The sequence below is a fragment of the Oreochromis aureus genome, linkage group 20 (genome assembly GCF_013358895.1).
Source record: "Oreochromis aureus strain Israel breed Guangdong linkage group 20, ZZ_aureus, whole genome shotgun sequence".
NCBI lineage: Eukaryota > Metazoa > Chordata > Actinopteri > Cichliformes > Cichlidae > Oreochromis > Oreochromis aureus.
This window is the reverse complement of record NC_052961.1, coordinates 23718883-23739595: the sequence shown is the minus strand read 5'-3', so window position 1 is coordinate 23739595 and position 20713 is coordinate 23718883. Positions and strand designations below refer to the sequence as shown.

The 20713-nt window shown below is 39.0% G+C and overlaps 1 protein-coding gene across 5 annotated transcripts in view; it reads right to left on the bottom strand.

Moving 5' to 3' along the window:
* The window catches only part of LOC116309699 (kazrin), a 176980-nt gene that overhangs the window by 10318 nt on the left and 145949 nt on the right, over positions 1–20713 (bottom strand). For all 5 annotated transcript variants that reach the window (XM_039604458.1, XM_039604457.1, XM_031726367.2 and 2 more), the window contains one exon: positions 9028–9219. In XM_039604458.1, the coding sequence (XP_039460392.1) occupies positions 9028–9219 (192 nt within the window). The remainder of the gene's footprint in view (positions 1–9027; positions 9220–20713) is intronic.

Genomic DNA, 20713 nt, shown 5'->3' with positions numbered 1-20713 from the left:
TTATAAAAGAGGGAAAAAAACAACCTCAGCCGTGTTGTTGTTGCTGGTTCACACAGTTTGTACCTATTACTGTGGTGTGTTTTTCACATCCCACTCACTGCATCCTTCTGGTTAAATAACATCCCTCATTATCTGCCGTGCCCCATCTATGGTGGCTCACATATAACAAGATTTAAGCCAGGATTACAGACAAATAACATTTCCTTTCTATGTGTTGCCAGCTCACCCTTAACAATCACCTTTCCTACTGAGGAAGACTTCTGAGTGATGGAAGTCTGCGAAAAATACACTGAATCTACAGCACTTTTTAAAAAAAAATGGGCATCAGTAAATTTCAAATCGTAATTGTGCTGTGACTGTTAAACTCAAGTTCCTTGGATAGCATTTTTAGCTAAAACACAAACACGCGCTCCTCTGTAAATGACGATCGCTACATTAACAGGAGCCCACTTCCCACTGACACGACTGCATATAACTTCAGCTCTAAAGAGAAGGGACAGGCTTTTAGTCAGCTCTTAACATAATTATTTTGGGAGAGAACAAAAGAGACATCGGCTCATTGGAGGGAGTCCATTGTTCACGGTTTGGGATTTTAAATCTGCCAGCTGAATAATGATGTAGGAGCCTCAGAGCAGCACAGTGCACTCACCTCCTCAATTCCTCAGTAAAAACAAACTCATGGGCTGTGTGGCGTTGATATCACTGGCATTATTTAACAATCCTCGCTGTAAAGTAAGGCATGTTACCGTGGGATCAGACATCTTTGCGGAGAAGACATCTGACCTTTGTAAGATAGCTAATGAAAACAGATCAGACATACAAGCTATTTAAGCACCAGGGCAGAGAAATCTGTCGTCGGTGGATTCAAAATGAAAGCAGTCTAATGTTACTGTGGAAAAAGATTTCAGCATGCAGCAAACATTTCAACACCGACTAACTGTTGATGTGGGTTTTTTGCTGATGTTTGGGGTGAAAAAAAAAAGTTCCAAATTGGACGTTCAACTGGTTTGAGGTGCTTCTTGGAGGCTGTCTCTTTGCTAGATCTTCTACCAAGAGAAGCTTTGTATTCAAGAATTGCTTTCTAATGTTTACTGATTGGAATAAAATGAAAAGAACATTCTCAGGAGAAAGAATGAGCAAAAAAAATATACTTCACTGATGACTTAAACTTGTGACCTCAGGGGTTTTTGAGCGCATTTCCTTTCATGCTGAGCTAATTGACTTCCCACTCAAGCAACAGTATTCCTGGGTTTATGATGCTGTCGTCACAGACAGAGAGACACAGGCTCTAACAGTTTAACTGTTCCCCATGAAACAAACATGAAAGAATTTAGATATATGACACAGGATTGACAGATTGCTAAGATACATCTAAATAACACAATGGACCTCTATGAGTACTCTTGTACTTATAGAGCTCTTTTCTACTATAACTGAACACTCAGTGCGCTTTTTACTACAACCTTTATTCACCCAATCACATAGATTTTGTGGCTGACATCATTTATGTGGGCATTTATGCTAGTACTGGTGCATTACATGCTGGGATTCCTTCATATCCATTCCAACAGTTTCAGCAACCTCCCCCTGGGAATTTGCTGACATTTTTGAGTACATATATCAACATTATTGAGACAATAACTGCTGATAAATTCAAAAACTGCAGCAAAAAAACAGCTAGAAATGCACAGGAGGAATCGATAATCGATGACTGTGTCAAGGCGATGTGCAGTTACACCAGTGCACACCGAGTTATGCCATAGGTTACATCACACGTTTTCAGTGTGGCTTGCGGTTACAACATAGCTATGGTGTAGATTTCCCACTTAAGCATAAATCCTCACTAAAGGGGCACACCCAGGACCTTTAAGTGCAAGCTAAACAAAACTATCTGGATAAAAAGTTGTAAAGGTGTAGGTGCGTTTGAGGAAATATGTCACAAAAGCTCTGACTGTCCCACTAGCTCTTAGTTAAGAAAAACCTTTTTTGCTTAAAGGTCATCGGGTCAAGAAACCTGAAGAGATTCAGTGGTGCCGAGAGTGTGTGTGCTCTTCTATGTGTGCACTGGTGGTTTAACACCTAACGAGGAAAGAGGCCTTGTAGTCAAGGACAGAGCTAAGCTAAGTACAGTGTAGCGTGAAATGACACTAAACAGAGCAGGCAGACTGTGCTTTGATGATACATAGCTGTCTACTGCTTTCATATGAGCTCTGGCTTGACTTGAAGTCCCTCAGTGATAGTAATAGCCAAAGTGAAAATAGCTAATTAAAAACAGCAGTGAGGGCCAACTCCACTTTGAAACTTCATTAAACAAAACTTTGATGAGAAATGAGAGTTGCATAAACGTATAAACACCTTTTGAGAACTTCCTGGTTGCATTCGCCAAGCTGGGGCTTAGTTTCTCTTTGCAACACCGCTTTATGATTGGTAAAAATGAATCAGGTCATTGTCATTTGTGTAGGGGGCATGAAATGCAGCTCTTGGGTTGGACTGAGTGCCCACGGACATCATAACAAAACCTGCAATTGTAAAAGGTTGGCAATTACCCTCGATTACAATTATAGCATTCACACACCAAAGCCCGGTTCACAGTGGAAGCGAACTCAGGCCTTAACATTTAAACGATGTGGACATCACACCAAACAAAGGCAGAGAGGGAGATAAAGGAAGAGACGGCGGAGAGGAAAATGAAGAATAACTGGAGTGCAAACGCACTGAAAAGTAGCGTTCACCTCTTCTTTATTTCGTATTCATAGGCACAAGAAAATCTGCATGCAATTTAGCCGCAAACCATCTGAACCGAGGTAGGAGTTGCAACATAGCTTCAGTGATCCATTCCCAAAGTAAACAGGTATTATCTCAAGTGGCAAAGAGCAAAGGAAGAAACGATGCATCTCTTTCACGCTACTTCATCACTTCAGCTGCTTGCTTCTTCATCCAAAACAAAACCACACTAAAACAAAGAAGAACTAAAAAAAAAACAGGGGAAAAAAAGACAAAGCTTCTCTGCTTCACGATAATTGTTGGTAGCACTTCAATAAAAAAACCCCAGGGCTCTTATTCTTCTGGGAAAAGCACTCTGCAGGAGCATCTGGTGGGATCCTCACAATATGCCAGCCTTGTGAAAACTGGGGGAAATCAAATAGAGTCAACATCTCAGCTCCAATCAATTGGCAGCATACGGAAATTGCTGTAGTTAATGAGGTATTCTTAAGAACATTTGGCCTATCTTCTTTTTTTATGATCAGACGCTCTAAAACAACTATTTCCAAGTCCGACATCTCAAGTCTCTCTTTTTTTTTTAGCTGTGTTACAAACCCTTTGAATAAAAGTAAAATGGAAAGAGTGAAACTTCAAAAACTTTTAATTTTTTTCTTATATGTAAACATTTTTATTTCCTTGTACCTAGCATAGAAAAGACTTGCAAATAATTGCTGATGTGATCATTGGAAAAAGCCAATACCTGACAGGAGACAACATTTTAAAAGTGGGCCCCTTTGCCCACGATTAACACTTGAGTTACACCTAAGTGTTTTAAATCTACTAAATTCCAAGCCGTAAAGAAAGGCATCAAAGTCAAGCACATGGTGATACTAATGGACTCAGTATCTTCAAACAAAGCGCTTGTTTGGTTGCTTAAAAGCCTGATTTAAAAGAAACAGAGAAAAAAAAAACTGATTGCGTGCCTCTATTTGGACAATTCATTGAATTTAAGATCTTTAGCTCTGGGTGGGTCCTCATGCCAACAATGAGTCTGACCATTCAGAGCTGCTACTGTTTAAAAACTTGTGCCTTCATGCACTGCATAATAAGACCCAGAGCCTTTTTGCAGTAGTTTTTCAGGCAGAGATGAGATGTACTCTATAAACATAATGAAAACTGAAACTACTTGTACATGAGCCACCCTCATTAATTTTAATTTTTCCTTGGAAACTGGAAATACTGAAACATGAGCAATCATATGTGGAAATATACTCATTACTGAGTTCATGTTTGGAACTTTGATTTCTGTTTTGGGGTGTTTACGGGTTTTTTGGAGGTGTGGTCTTAAACTTTTGATAACAGCCTGTTTCATTTTAAGCGCTGTTTTCAATAAATTGCATGCTCAAAAGAATGTTTTGTCTCACTTCCATTTCTTCTTGTTGCATGTTGGAGCTTTACTTGTTAAGATCCAACCATGCAAAATATGATTTTTCCCATTTTTCCAAGGGGTCATAAACTTTTGATCGGGACTGTAGTATGCAAGGAAAAAGCAGAGTTTGTACAATTATAATGAGCTTGAAAGTTGATATTTTGTATGACTATCTTCATTCTTAAGCACAGTCTGAACACTCTTAGCCAAACCTTCTTGTAATTTTTTTTAAGTAGTCTTCAGGAATCGTTCTCCAGGTTTCTTCAAGGACATTCAAAGCTCTTCTTTGGAGGTTTTTGCCTTTTTCTCCAGAGTCCAGACCTCAATAATGTTGAGGTCTGAGCAATTCTTGGGGAGGCCAATCCATGACTGATAGTGTCAGTCTATAGTGTCAGTCTTTTCCTTCATCATGTCTTCTTGACATGCCTCCTTTCGGGTCCTGTGTAAGACCTTTGCTGGATGTTTTCATGTTTCCTAAGGACATGATTTCAGATGTTCTTCTGCTGTAGATATAGTTTTTTAAAATCCTGCCACTGCAGTCTAAAGAAAAAACTTTGAAAGACCTTCAAAGCATAAATTTTTCTGATAATTTTGTTTTTTTACTTTTAGAAATATTTTGTCTATTTTCTTATTACTAATTTTCTGTTCATGCTTTCTCGTAACGGTATCAGCCTATTAAGATATTTATACACACGAAAACATCGTCATCAGTGTGATCCAGTACCATGTGCCAACACTGGCAGCAGGAAACTTGAATGCATTGCAAAGCAGAAGTTGGAAAAGGAACAAAAACAACAAAAGAGGGATGAAAGATGTGTTTCTACTTTCTACTTAGAAACAACTGTAAATATTGCTGAGGCCAAAGCCAACATTCACTAGCTGCTACCCACCCCAAGCAAACAGCACAAAAAGGAAAAGCTAGGAAATGCAGTTGCTGGCCTTTCACAGCTGTCTTAAAAAATGATACGTTTGGAGTGTGCAGCAGTCTCAGTGCATGAAGATTGAGAGTGACAACTGCAGACTTACAAAAGAGCTGAAACTAACTTGTGCTGTAAAGACCAGGCCAGTGGGAAAATAACAATAACATGTAAACAGTTTTGCTTCTTTTACATGTGAATGCAAATCTCATTCAATTTTCAAGTCAATGTTATTTAGATTGTGCCAAATCACAACAACAGCTGACTTAAGGAGCTTTATATTGTAAAAAGCAAAGACCCTACAATAATAGAGAGAAAACCCCAACAGTCACACTACCCCATATGAGCAAGCTATTGGCGACAGTGGGAATGAAAAACTCCTGTGGCATAACCAGGCTCTGGGAGGGACAGCCAGTTGGGGGTGAGGGGAGGAAGATGGGACAAAAGCCACGCTGTGGAAGAGCCACAGATAAATAATAACTTGCATTTAAATGCATAGTAACTGAAAACAGGTGACAAAAGAAGTAACACTCATGATACAAAGGGCCCAGCAGCCTAGGCCTATTGCAGTGTAACTATGGGGGGGATTCAGGGTCACCTGATTTATCCCTACCTATAATCTTTATCAAAAAGGAAAGGTTTAAGCTTAACCTTGACAGTAGAAATCCAAACCCAATCCAAGTAGAAAGAGTGGCTGAGGGTCATCTAACTGGCCAAGAGCTCTGACTGAATATCAGCTTGTCCTTCTGTTCCTCATAGGAAATGCCTTCCAGAGGGGGAGGGAAAGCACAAAAAGAAAAATAGCAACAGGAATGACTTCATACTCAAGTTCACAGTCACTTCAATTTGCCTTGTGAACCTACCCCAGCAGAACGAAACTTGAATATGACAACACCCAATTTCCTCTTGTCCTCCCACATACCCCAGCTTAATTGTAGACTAGATCCACCCCGCTTAACGTTTCTGGCCCTCGTAAGCCAACCAAAGTCCGCTTTTATAAAGCTTTCATTAGCTGCCGATTACCGTCAGTGCCTGCTGGGGCTGGTAGGCTTTGGCCTTCATTAACAGGCCTGAGTCATACAAATGACTGTATGAGCCTGTGTGCACTATGTTCAGACAGCCAACATCCCGCTGAAGAAGAGATAAGTATTTATTTGATGTGTGCTCCATTCTACTCTGCCCGAGTCCATTTTGTTTTCGTTCAATTCTTCCAAAAAGCGTAGGCTGCAAGTGTCAAGTGAAATGTCGCAGCAACAAAATCCCCTGACAGCATGTCATGCTTTTGTCTGATACCAAATGGTAGTTTTTGTGTTCTGCCTCATTCCATGGGCGATAATTCTTTGAAAAAAATGATTCACTGCCACATTGATGACATCTCTGCTTGATGCCCTGCAATCCACTCTACACTGCCTGGCAGTGTTCATTTCTTTACTAACTGCAGACTCTCTGAGAAAGCAGCATGTAAGCAAAGACACGTAGCAAATTAAAGGAAAATAAATTTTAAAAAAAGGCGTCTGCCCGCACTGCAAATCAGTAGCAAGTTGTCAGTGACCACCTTCATTATGTGATGAAGCACATCCTTCCTAATGACAACATTTTTTTCCAGGATGTAACGCCCTCGTTCACAGGACATAATGGCTCAATGAATGGTTTGATACAAAGATCATCTTTTGACCAACATGTTCAACAGCGCTCTATAGGACCATCAAAGCACCACATTACACAATGTCTTAGAAGGCTGGCGGGTCCATCCCTCCAGCAGTGTCCTAAAGGCTTGGACAATCAATCCCAAGGCACCAGTACGCTGTTTTGATGGCACACGTTGGCCCAATGCTTTCCAACTTTATTTTGTTACTAGTGTGTATATTCCCAATTCATCCCTAGATAAAAAGTTAAAAAGGCCTATTTTATTTAATGGCCTGCCCTCATGTTTTAGTTAGATATATGACCGAGCCAAAACGAGACTTCAGGGAGATGAAAGATCTATGTGAAGCTAGCTATTACAGACACTTTAGCAACGTTATTTATTTTAAAATCACCTTCTTGAATCTTCTACATTATGTTGAGCTGTATTTGTGTCATGCTGCACAGTAGGAGAAGAGCAGCTCGATTTGCCAAAAGCGTGGAGAGCTTTTTCTTTTTCCTTTTTAAATAGTCCAAGCATCTGCGTCTCCTCTCACCCCAAGATATCACTCCATCTCTCTAGCATAACACATGCTAATGGACCATAATGCAACTAATGGGCTGCATCAACCACACTGATACAGACACTTATGTTAACATTATGATGAATAGAAAAGAAAAGCCCTATGGAGCAAAAGGCTGCACAGGTTTTCTCTCAGCAGGAGCGGGAGCAGCAAACAAGAGATTTAAAGCAACAGGATACTAAATTGAATGCTTTGACCAAGGAAGAGGGAAATGTGCCACTTTTTTTTTTAATTGTGTGTCACATTTTCCCCCAACAGGACAAATCTACCTGAACCTACACTTGTTCTGCACATTTTTTTTTTCAGGAGTAGCGGTAAGGAAAGGACCCAAGTGTAGAATATCAACGACAAAAAAAAATTCCAAAAGGATGAACAGAGTCCAAAGAGACACACACAGACACAAATGAAAATACAAAACAACAAAAAGCAGAAGGTTAATCACAGGACCACAAACGGGAAGCCCGACCAACTGGCAAACAGAGACGCGACGCACAGGACTATATGTACACAGAGCGCTAATTAGGGAACAGGACACAGACGAGGGTGAAACAGAGGAGGAAGCAATTAGCAGGTGAAAACACTCAGGGAATCAGGGAAAGAAACAGACAGGAAGTAAGAAGTATGACACAAACACTAAGAAAAGTAATTAGTAAAACAAACTGTGAGGTGAAGACACAAACACAGAGGGATCAAAGACAGGGGAGCACTGGAAAAAGTAAAATATTCAAATTACAACAGGAACCAAAATATTACAGAAACTCAGTGGTGCTTATTGAGTAATACACACACGGGAACATTCTTATCCTGCACAAAAAACAAGTGCATATGCAAAGCTACCATTCAGTTTATGAAATATGCACACCAGCATATTTTCTTCTTTCCACTGTGCACATGTTAGTAAATCAGAATCATTTCGAACCAAGAGGCTTGTGCAATCTCCTTACAATCAGCCATCTGCATTACTGTCCAGCCCACATTCTTCTATACAAGGAAACATTTTTATAGTTTATATCCACGTGAAGCTGAGCAAGTGGTGATGAGAGATGTTGTAAGAGAGAAGCCTGCACTGCTAAGAAAGCAGGAGAAAGTTGGACTTCAGAAACAGATCATGAGGAAGCCAAAACAGGCACAGTTTTTTAAAGAGTTTCCATAGGAATGATGAAAAAAGTGACAATGCGCTCAGGCTGACATAACAGAGGTTCTGAATATTGTTTCCCCTGTGCTTATAATAAGTGAAACAAGTGAAAAACAAGTTTGCTCATTGAAGTTGACATGAAAAAAAGACTACATGAAAACGAAGAAGACGGGTTGAGGACAAGGAGCACATGATCTGTCAGCCTGAGATGAAAAATTCTTCTAGAGCATCAGTGGAATAGTGCCATGAAATCAGACTGTAAGTGATGATGTCCATGTTCCAATTTTTAATGAAAAACAAGATCAATTTAAAGGTTAAGACCTACACCTTTCCATTTAGTATTTGTTTTCTTTCACCCTTTTTTTGTTCATAGAAATATAATTTAATTGTTCTTGTAGGAAAAAGCATGTCACTGGATGAAACGGTCAGGAGGTGCTTGTCTTCACGCAGTGAGCAAACTCCTGAGCTAAATGTTACCTACCTGTATTATTAAAACTGGTTGCTACTACCGATCAGAAAATGTTGTAAAGAAATCAAATTAATAACAAGAATTTTCCACATTTCTTCTTAAATAAAAAAAAAAAAGTCTGTGTTTAAAACAGCACACACAGTTTCTTGCTTCCTGACAGTCCTTACCTTGCAGAGCCTCCTTGGCTCGATCCAGCTCCTGTTCCTTCTGCGCCAGCTGCACGCGGAGTTCAGTGGCAGAGAGCACGTCAGCCGAGCAACCTCCCTGGGTCTCCTCCAGGTCCTTACTCAACATGTCCTTCATCTGCCGCAGCAGGTGCACCTCTTCCTGGAGCTGGGCCACCTCTTCACGCAGCAGAACTGCAATTTGCAGAAAAGGAAGAGAGCTTTAGCAGGCCCGCACCACAACGTTGCCCAAATTAGTGCGATTGTGAATCGCTGCACAGCTTTAACAGTGAATCTGCATTTAAGCCAAAATAAAAGTGTTACTTCAGCACAGAGAGAAGGGTCACATGCTTGCTGGAATTGGGTCTCATACTGGTGCATCGGCTTTGAACAGCTACATGACTGCAGAAATTGTTATGTGTGAAATGCTAAACTGATTTAACATCACCACGGGAGGCTGCGGTTTCATTTGTTATTGAGATAACTGCAGAGCCAAATTACTGACAGTAATAAGCATCACAGAGATAGGTGCGGTCCATCAGATGAGTAGAGACAAGGCACTGATTGTGTAATGAAATTTGTCTTTGAAGTCGTCTGTTGAACCTCCTCTGTGTTGACAGGATTGACGAGTAAAGGCGAGAGGAGTACTCATTTAATATTCATTGAATGGTGCTTTAAAGTACTCCTCCCTGTCGTTGTGACGAAGACGAAAAACGCCAAAATGAAAAACAACATCACAGACGATTGTTTTTTGGTTTTTTTTGTTGTTTTTTTCCTCGCAATTTGACTCGGGGTAAAATTTTTTAAAGTGCTTCCAAAGCACCAGCAGCAGTGAGAGGATTTCGCTCCCTTTTAAAACAAGCCACAACAGACAAATGTCACACTTCAATTTTTCACATTAAAACTAAAAACTAAAATCCAAAATTGTGACTTTTGGCACACTGAATGCGGGTGTCTAGGTGGAGCATATGGAGCGTCATTTATAGTCGGATGAGTAGAGTCATTCTGCTTAATTTCATGCATCCTCGGGGCAAAGGGGGAGGGCGGGGGTGAGGGGAACTGCTTTACCCCATCTCGTGCAGTTCCAGTACCAAGTGCCATGCATAAATCACACTTCATACTCTGAGACTCCAGCTCCAACTCACACTGAAAAAATAAAATCTGAGATGAATGGGACAACTAAGGATGACAAATATCCTCTGTGTTCCTGGTCATAGTTGCACATTTGAACCAAGAATTTCAAAGATGTAATAAGTGATTCTTTTCTAAATTTAAACAGCAATACAAAAAAAAGAAGATTTTGCGTAAAAAAGAACTGCATTCAGCCAAGGTTAGGATTTCTGGTCGTGTAAAATTCGAACGAAGATGATTGCAAGTCCCTTAATCAGAACCTAATCAGAAGTTTCCATGTGGAAGCGATGCAACTGTCTGTTATCTAAAGAACGTGCTTCTATAATCTTGTTACAGACAATAGCTCTAAGTCACTAGATGCACAGTAACAGCACTCTGCACAATGTGCTTTTAAACTGTCACTTTTAAGGCATTTAGGTCTTTTTGTCATAGCATTTTATATTGTTTTAAAGCATTTTAACTTCTTATGGTATTTTTATCTCTTAAGTAATCAGTTTTATACTTTATATACTTAAATTAATTGAGTATGTGTGCGATGCAACTTTCTTTCATTCAACTTCAAACCCTGTTTGGTGTGGATCAATTAAATTAGGTGGTATATTATATATACTATATGTTTGGAATTACAGAAGTGATTGCTTGAGAGACAACAAATTTCGCTGCATGTGTCACATCCAAGGACAGTAACATTATTACAAACACAATACAATGCCTCCAAATGAAACCATTCTGCGTTTAAATGCTGCCATAGTGATTCCTGGCATATATGATATTATAAAACATCGGAAACATCAGGGGTTCACATCAATTATTTATTTTAATTTACTTTTTTGTGAATAATGCACTTTCTGTAAAAAATGTTTTGTAAATTATTCATAGCTTGATCTTTTAGAGCGTATTCACATTTTGTGTCTGTGGCTTTTGCAGAGTACTATGATTGGCACATATATCTTTGAGTCACGACACCAACAAATTTTTCTATCAGCCTTCATTCCTCGTACTACAGGCCTGGTGTTAAACTGCATCATCCCCTTCTGCGCCCATACCTATGACTGATTTCTTACATAAGGACACTCGAGACCTTCAAGACTACAATCAACTTTGACAACAAACCATAAGCGAGGATATGTGAGCCTTGCTCTGATACATTTTTGCGCAGCATGGATCACTTTAGGTCCCATCTTGCCTCCCCTGAAACTACAATTAGTCCCACTGCTTTGCCCGTATGACATGTACCTGCTTCCCAGGCCTTTTGACTCCATTAATTTGATCACTGGCAAAATGTAAAGTGGCTGAGGATAAGTGCCGCCCGCTAAATAACGAAAATGAAATGTAAAAGGGGTTATTAGGAGAAGGGTCGAGAGAGAAACGTCGGCAAGTGGAGTGTCATTACACAGAGGTATACTTAATGGACCTGATAATAGAACCACATTTTATGGAGCAACTCAAGCAGCAACACCCTTATTGGCAATCCGAGAACTGTCCCGTTCTGGAAACAGCCGAGCGCAAGACACAGTTCATGAGTTTTTAAAAATCCTATAATAGCCACAGACTCAGTTTAATTTCTTATTCATTAAGTTTGCATGTATTGATTGTGCAAAGGCAGCAACACAAGGAGTTCTAAATAATGGGCAAGTATACTGAAATTGTGTGTTCAGTCTCCAATAACCAACCCATAAATACAGACCAACATTCTAATGATCAATCATAGTTATACATTATAGATGGCATCTAAGGCTTAATATAGTTTATATGTATTTTTTTGACAATTATGCATTTTTTAAAACCTTTTCTCTCTCTATACCACGTCAGTGGACAATAAATCAGAAAATCAGCTTTATAAGAAAAATGTTTAACTGATTGTGAGGCTGCTCACTCCAACAACAACAACAAAACAAAAAGAGCCAAAACTTCTCTTTTCATTGCTGTTTATGAAGTAGAACATTGGGAAACTGTAAATAAATATAATTCTATAAATGGGAAATTTATGTATACTACTTGTGTTTTAAACAGATGTTATGGAACAACATTGTAATATAGGCATAAACAAGATGTTTAATATGAGGTATACCCTCCTCTGGGCATGATGCAAGCAGTCTCCCATCTGTGTATGGACTGAACAAGTATCTAGATCTGCTGTTGCTCAATTGCTCAACAACAGATTTGGGTGCAGCCTGCAGCTGCAGTGCAGTGGTCATTGATGGTGGCATCTGATGAACACGTCAACCCAGGATTTCCCCGGCACGTTCAATTGGAGACATACTGGGACTAAATCCTAGCCAAGGAAGTCTGGATATACTCCTAGTTTAGAAATGTCTGTGTTACTCTGGCAGCAAGAAGGGTCCATGTTGGAGCACCTCATGACCATTCAACTCAGAGATAGCGCTCTTATGGACATAGAAGGCTGAGGCAACAGTTCATATAGGCATGCCCAGCCTGGATCAACTTGGTGGCATTGATGAGAAGTTGTGCATACACTGTTTTTTGTGTTCAGTAATCCCGTCATTCACTAAAATGATCTTGAGTATGTTTGGGTTTTCACCTATACATATACCTATATACATATACATTTTGCTTGCCTTACTGAAATCCATGAATCGAATTATTTTCTGTGCATCCATTACAAACAACAAACTACAAGCACGTGCAATCCTGCAGTACTTTGAGTTTACAGCTACATTTGTTATGTCAGTTAAAATATAATTTGTTATACATACTATATTTAGCAAGAAGTAGGTAGTGTTGGAGTGTTGAGTGGTTTACACAGGTATAAATGAGGAAGACTTTGAGTCCACATTCTACCGCTAATTTGAACCAAACATTTGGTGAGTTAATAAATCATCATGACATAAAAAAATACAACAATGTTTACCACCAAAAGGGCATTTAACATAAAGAGCGTAACAGATATGTTATTGTCTAACCCTGCGCTCTGGAGGCAAGCTCAGTGTGGAGTGGAGTACTCCAGATATGACAGGGTTTGAGTGTGGGGGCAGGATGCGGTGGGGTGAAGACTATCACCTATTTTTCAGTGTCCACATAGCCTCTAGGTTAGCAAGAGGCTTCATGGTAGCGCTGCATTACAATGACAGAGTGGGAGCTTCCTGATAAGTCGTATCTTTTCTGCTCACCACTTCAGGACCCCATACAGCTCTAGGTCCTGCCTGGAAGAGGCGCCAACTTCTATCTCAGGGAAAATGTGATGCCCACAATTTACAGTGTTTATGTATGTGTACATTTAAATAATTGGGGTATTTTAATTAATACTTTTAAAAAAACTTTTTAATGAAACTTCAGTAACTTTTTTTTATATTGTGGAAATGCATTTGAAAATACGGCATACTTATACAAAGGAATTTCTTGAAGTGATTTCAGTGGACAAATGAAGTGCCACAACAAATCATCCCAATTACATCATCCCATTCAGCAGCATTCACAGTCACATGAAGATATCTCGCACAAAGCTGCACTGCCGCACAACTGTCAACAAAAACCTTCTGGCCTTGATTACTTCTCTTCTCAAGCAGGAACAAAGACATACAAACTAAAAGCAATGATTCTGTCAGTATGTAGGAGTGTAAGCACAAAAACAGTTTGACAACACGGAGTTGTTTATTTGAGTTTGGATTGGCGTGACTCTGTTCCCATCACTGTGACGAAGGACAGCCTCCTGAGATCGACTAAATTGGCTGTTGAGTATCTAATCAGAACGCTGCCCTGCTGGCAGTTGATGTGCAACAGGAGTGGAAAGGGAACGCTGATGAAGAACTGTAATCAGAGTTTGCTGTCTGGGGTTTTTTTTATGTATATTACCAGTGAAAATTTTTAGAACACCCCAATTCTTCCAGTTCTTATTGAATTTCAGTTCAAGTCCAATGAATAGCTTGAAATGGTACAAAGTGGGGGATTGCCAGAGGTTAAAAAAAAAGGTAAGGTTACACAAATCTTAAAAAAAAAATTTACATTTCAGAATTATACACAGAGGCAGTTTTCAGGGAACAAGAAATGCATGAACAACTTAAGCTGTTCTGCAGCAGCGGAGGTTGATCAAGTCTTGAAAGGTGGTGCTACCAATTTCTGGTAGGTGTCCCAACTTTTCTTTAGTACTTACAATCTCTTCTGTCTGCATAAAAGTATAGTTGAAACACACTGTGGTACCAAGCTTTATTTAAACAGTAATGTACTGCAGATAGTTGTGTGCTGCTCTAAATGGTAGGTAGCAATGAAAGAGATACAGAACATCATAACTCTTAAAAGTTTAGGTCTTTCATACAGACAAATCACAAAGAGTCAAAGTGTCAGTACGTATAGTCTCCTTCAACATCCAAAGGCGCTAAGAAACTCTGACAGGATGAGATCCGGCAGATTCAAAGCCACAAAGAATCACAAAACAAGTTTCTGAGAGACAACAGTTTGTCCCTTGGCCATGAAACATGAATTGGCCAGCACAGTCTGCGGACTTAAACTCCATCGAGCTGGTTTGGGATGAACTGGACGGAAGACAGAGAGCAAAGTAACCTACAAGTGCCGCACATTCATGGGAACTTCAGCAACAGAGTGGAGAAAAACTTTCTGAAGAATATTTGGTTTCTAATTGAATTCCATAATTTCTTTTAAACTTTGGTTATTTCTTCTATGCTTGCATTTCATAGTGCAATGAGACATTAAATATCTTGATTTTCAATTAAAAAACAGGAAGAATTTGGGTGCTCTTAAACTTTTGACCGATACTCTACCTCAGATCATGTGGCTTATCGTGTGTGCAGGCAACCAATAAACGGGCGTTAGTTTACGTCAGTATTTATGTCGTGTTTGTCACATAGTAACTTTCTCCAACTTGACTGCTTATCTGTGTTTGCAGTTTTTATAATGGCATTGTGTGATGGTTAAAGTCCAGTTTATTACTTGGAAATGTTGATATTTCTTTCCTTGTGCAGTTGAGGCAATGTTGTTGCTATGTATAGATAGAGATGTAGAACTACATATTGGAGGTAGTGTGGCCTTGTTGCTTTTGGGTTACTTTTACCTTAAATACTGATTTCCAAGCTATGATTTAGTTATTATTTCATTTCATATTTCAATATTCTTACCTGTGATGTGTAATATATTTAAGTATTACGCAGACAGAAATATAACTAGATATATGTTACACTGTTAATGTATTTATTGTGTTTATTATGTTATTTATTTCTTATTAAAGTACTGCACACATGCAGACAAGACTAGAGGTGTAATTTACACATTTTCAATGAAGGATCATCTGCACGGCCGCCTGGTGACCACAGAATTACACACTCCTTAAATCCATTCCAATCATAACCTCAGAACTAGATGGGATGAGATGATATATATATCAGTGTCAGCCGTTACCTCTAAGACTGGGATTTTACTCTCTTGCTAATTTGCACACATACAGCTAGGGGTCGTAGTTGTTGTTATTATACTACTATTATACTACAACAATTTGGAGAGTACTAGAGTGGCAGTGCAGAGCCCACATACCCCCTCTAATGACATAATCTACATCTCTTTGACCCTTAAAGACCTTCTCATATTTGCAGATGCAAAAAGTTAAAAATGCAATCAAATATTTTTCTCTTTATTTTCTTTTTTTTCCAATTACAGTTAACATCTAAGTCTAACATACCAGATGTATGACACATTTTATTTTTTCCTTTTACATTATTTCCATCTGTTTTCTGTCGCTTGACTTTGTGACCTCACATCTGGGTGACTGATTACTTCTTTATGAATAAAACTGTACTGGGCAAGCTAAATGCTGAGTCGCATAGGGCATAGAAGACAAGTGGTGATAACGAGATTACGTAAACCAGTTTTGATTGCACCAACACTGAACAAGGGGAATTTGCGGCTTCTTAGATCATAAATTATATGGCACCCTCAGTTCAGACACATAGAGAAAGAAACTAATTTTGAAACGTAATACATAATTACTCACTTCACCAAACAGCCACCATTACTACTTAAGTGCTGTTTAACCAGCATTATAAAGATGGTTGCTTCTTCCAAACTACATGTTAGCATGGTTGTTACTTCACTGCCATTTCAATTTAGAGCTAAACACACACACAAACATACAAAAGCATGCATGCACACACACAGGCAAACACCAGTGACCACTTACAGGTTGTAACAAGATATGAACATTTATCTACTCCTTGAGAGGAATTTGCAAACCTGACCAACAGTTATTTACTTAACATTATCATTCAGCTTGACTGATTGATTGAAGTTTCTGGCAAGCTGATAACTGTACTGCAACATTTACTCCTCTGTTTCCCTCTTTCTTTCTTTTTTTTTCTTTGTTTCAACCAGAATATCCTGGAGGACACATCTGCTTCTATGGCTGTACTCCACCATGTTTAGCGTCTGGTGTTTTAGAGCTTTTTGCTGAAAACGGTTTCCTTCAGTGGCTGAAGGTGTTTTCTTTCTCTTCCCCTTTAAAGCTGCCAAGAATGCTGTTCACCAACAGATCAAACTTACATTTTTTATTCAGAGTGGTCTACAAACACTAAGGGTCATGAACAGGAACCATTTATCTGGTTTGAGTTCTTAAGCGGGGCACAAACCCTGTGAGCTTTGAGGCCTCTTGGCGTTTGGCAGTCAAAAGCTAGGAACATGGAATGTCTAGTTTGCACCCAATCATGGTTTGCAAACATAATCCATTTGAGACTCAAGTGACAGACGGAACAACTGAAATAGGTCATTGGTCAAACCAGCAGTAAAGCTGTGGAGAGCAAGAATATGGACAAGCGGTCTCAAAAGAAAAGCTGTTTATGGCCTTTGAAACAGACCAGAAAATCTCTGCATAGCCTTTTATAGTTCAACAGACACTCAAATGAAGCACTCAAACTCACTGCTGTTTACACTAAGACAATGAAAATAAAAAGATCTGAAAACTATGGGCTTCATCAGTCTAATAACAGTGTAAGTAATACTGTAAATTATTAGGTTTTCATGTAATCATATGAGTCTGTTCAGCTGAACTTTAACTTCATAGTAAATAAATCCTCTGATAATAGAACTAAAGTAGCATCCCTGGGAGAGTTACCACATTTTACATCATTCTAAATCATGCTAAATCAAAATTAAAAATACAATTTTAAACATTACATTTTACAGCAGAATAACCAAGAGGAACATGTAAGTAAATGTCAGTTATGACAGCTCTTAAATTTTCTTCTTGCCCTGTACTGGGGTTGTTTACCCTCCCTGATATTGTGAATATGTTTCAGTCTCTGGACTTGCCACTGTATTTAAAGATTACACCAATTCCACTGAAAATTCTTAAACAATTTGGGTTCTCCAAATAAGTTTGGGCCTACAGCTGAGCTGTTTATAGCTTGTGTTTGTCTAAATGCTCGTGTTTCTCACCCCATGGGGCATCTCCTTACTTTTCTGATATGATCTATACAAACATATCCCTAGGTGTAATAAAACTGAATTATACATTTAAATAACTCACTGGATTAACACACTGATGTAATCTGCTTTTGCACAGGTTTATCTGCCAGTTGTTAGTCAGCTTAAACTCACAAAAAAAAGAAAAGCTTTAACCTCCTGAGACCCTTCATCCTCATATAGGGATACAACATTTAGACTTATCTGCATTTCATACTTCATTCTGGTCAATAAAGCGTTTTTTTTGCCTTCTTAAACACTGGCGACTTTATTTTAAAAAATTAGTTTCTGTTAAACAATGATGCTTAGTTTTCACACTTATCAGATCCAACTAATCCTAAATAGCTGGAGACTTAAAAAAAAGTCTCAGAAGGATACATTGCAGGAAACTATAAAGTGCCGAGAACCGTTTAGTTTAATGGTTTTTGTAATGCAGCGTTCACTGAATTCTTTAAAGAAGACAAATGTACAAAGCTGGATTTTAAGACCAAAATCCTTTTTCACTGGCACTTTCTCAATTTTCCTAGTAAAAGCATTAACTTGGGATTTTTTTTCTTCATGTTTTCCGTCTCTACCTAGAAATAGCCAAAATTGTAAACAGAAATTCTTTAAATAGTAACAGCTTAAAGTGTATCTCTGACTTAAGCCTTATGCAGCTGTGAAGCCCCATAGGGATTAGTCCGAGGCTAATGACGACTGATCTTTGTCTCTCACTCGAATGGTGAAGGAATATGTGCATTTATTGACCTCCCTCCATCTCTGCAGTCGTTGTGTTCAGACTCCCTGAACGTACTCGCCTCTAGTTATTGTGATTCATTGAAACAGTAAATAAAATCTCCATCCCCAGCCGCTGATGGAAATGACTGCTAAAGTGTGTGCATTTGCATAAAAGCAGCAATGCATCAGCTGACGTGCAGCTGGTCCCACTGAATTATGAATTTGATCAGTGTCATTTCCTATTTATGTGATTTAAGCAAAATGTCTCAAGCCGTCTTCCTAAATAATGCAGCAGCCTAGGTGTGACAGGTTTGGTATGGTGGAAAACAATCATAAAACACCAAAACTTCTCTGGGGATATAAAATCCATCATCCTTTCTTCATGAATGGTGAAAAAAAATGAAAATTGGAGTAGAACAGAGACCCTCTGAAAATTGAATTAGTCTTGAACTCTATTATTTTTCTGGGCCTGCAAGAACTATTTAGCCACTGTACTAAGTAGATCTCCTTCCACAGGAACACACAGTGTTTCCCAGGGGATTAATTTTGATGATTATATGTCAATACAAGGCCATCTCCATCTTTCTCCGTCTCCTTTCTTTGTATCATCGGCTTACTCTCCTTTCCTGTGTTCTTCTTCCATGCTGCACTTCCCATTTCTCTCACTTGCGCCAAAACTGCAAGCCTCACAAAACAAAGTTGAAAAAAGGGTCCAGCAATCTGTCAGAGAGTCCTGTGGCCATGAGGCAGCTGAGATTGGACCTGGCTGGAACAGCAATGGAGGTTGAAAATTGATAGGGAATGACAGTAAGTGTCTAGAGGGGGGTAATTTTTAGATTGGTTTTCCCTCTTTAGAGTGAATGGGAGAAAAAGACAAGGCGGGGTTCGGTTTTTTTTGCCTGATACTGGAGACAAAATCAATTAATGGGACAATTGTTCCCACAGAATTCTCATTCAGCCAGCTTGCAGACTGAGGACATACAGACCCACGGTACAGCACAGAAGATGGTGTCGTTACTGTGACAGGCAGCTTTACTCCAGCACGCAAAGAACATAATGGCTCCAAGTTATTGTGTGCAGAGAACCGTGTATAAATATTGGACCAGGCACATTTACATTGGAAATTCCAGATCGAATGTTTATTTGATATTAACTATGTAACTGAGCACATTATTATTATGCCACTTTGACTTCTCCAATATAATGTCCCATTTCCCAAGTCCAGTCATAGTGCAACATAATCGTATCCTTTTAAACCTTTTGAACATACCGTACTGTATGACAGGAAAATGCTGTAAAGTGCCAGTAAGCCTAGATGAAAAGGTATATGTGTAGTTTGGAAGCACAGCATAATTTATCACAGGACTAAGGGAACAACCCAAATAAGGAATGTGTTAAATAAGAAAAGGAATGAAAGAGCAGCCGGGGTCAAGAATGTGAAGGAAGGCAACAGCCCACATCCTCCTATTTGTTTTGCGCTTGGCAGCTCAGCTATAGCCTATGCTTGAATAATTGCATTCAAACAAACGCTCTCTAAAATCCATTCAGAGATGCTTTGCTGGGTTAAAAGCTTAACCCTTCCTTTGAATAGATTTAAAAACAAATACATTTACGATAATGCAATTAAGAGAGCTTTTGTCTGCAGGTTATAAAAATCATTCTTTTGTATCTAACTGATGCACACAACTATGTGCAATGTGAGCACCATTACAAGCGGAAGTGGATGCTCTGAGGGCAGCAGTGGAGCTCTTTGAACACTTTTCAGTCCTGCCAACACTTTTGCCAAATGTCACATATATTTCTAAGTGCTTAATCACAGCAAGAAATAAAACCACTCAGATGTTTAATAAGTTAACAACCAGCTAATGTTTTCTATATAAATAGTATATTTTTGAACCCTTTTGACAAATTAAGCCCCACAGACTTGATGTTCGTGTTACCTTTAAAGTCTTTGTGACAGGGCAACACTTAGACTCCTATAAAATCTATAAGGATCAGCAGTGTTACTCCATAGGAAACTACATGCACAATACCCTTAAGTCTAATGCACCTTCTCAAGGAGAGTTTCATTTCCTTTTAATGATTTTATTCCAGGAAAAAGCACTTAAATCTCATATGTATGGCTGCGCTCTGCAGCCAGAAAATCAGAAATGAGAGATGCTGAAACACCTGTGCAATCAGTGGTGTTAAGGATGCTTTATTGCCATTTGTTTCATCTAAGCTCAGCAGAAAGACTTACTGGGAAAAAATCCATATGTGCTTATCCCTACACATTAGCGAATGCATGGTGGGATAATAATTCATGTTTGCTCTTTAAAAGCAGCCATTATCTTACCTTTCATTCCTATGATAATCTGAGTCCTCGGGGAAAAGTAGAGCCTTATAGTTCATCATGCTTTGCTACTGTATATGTATGCCA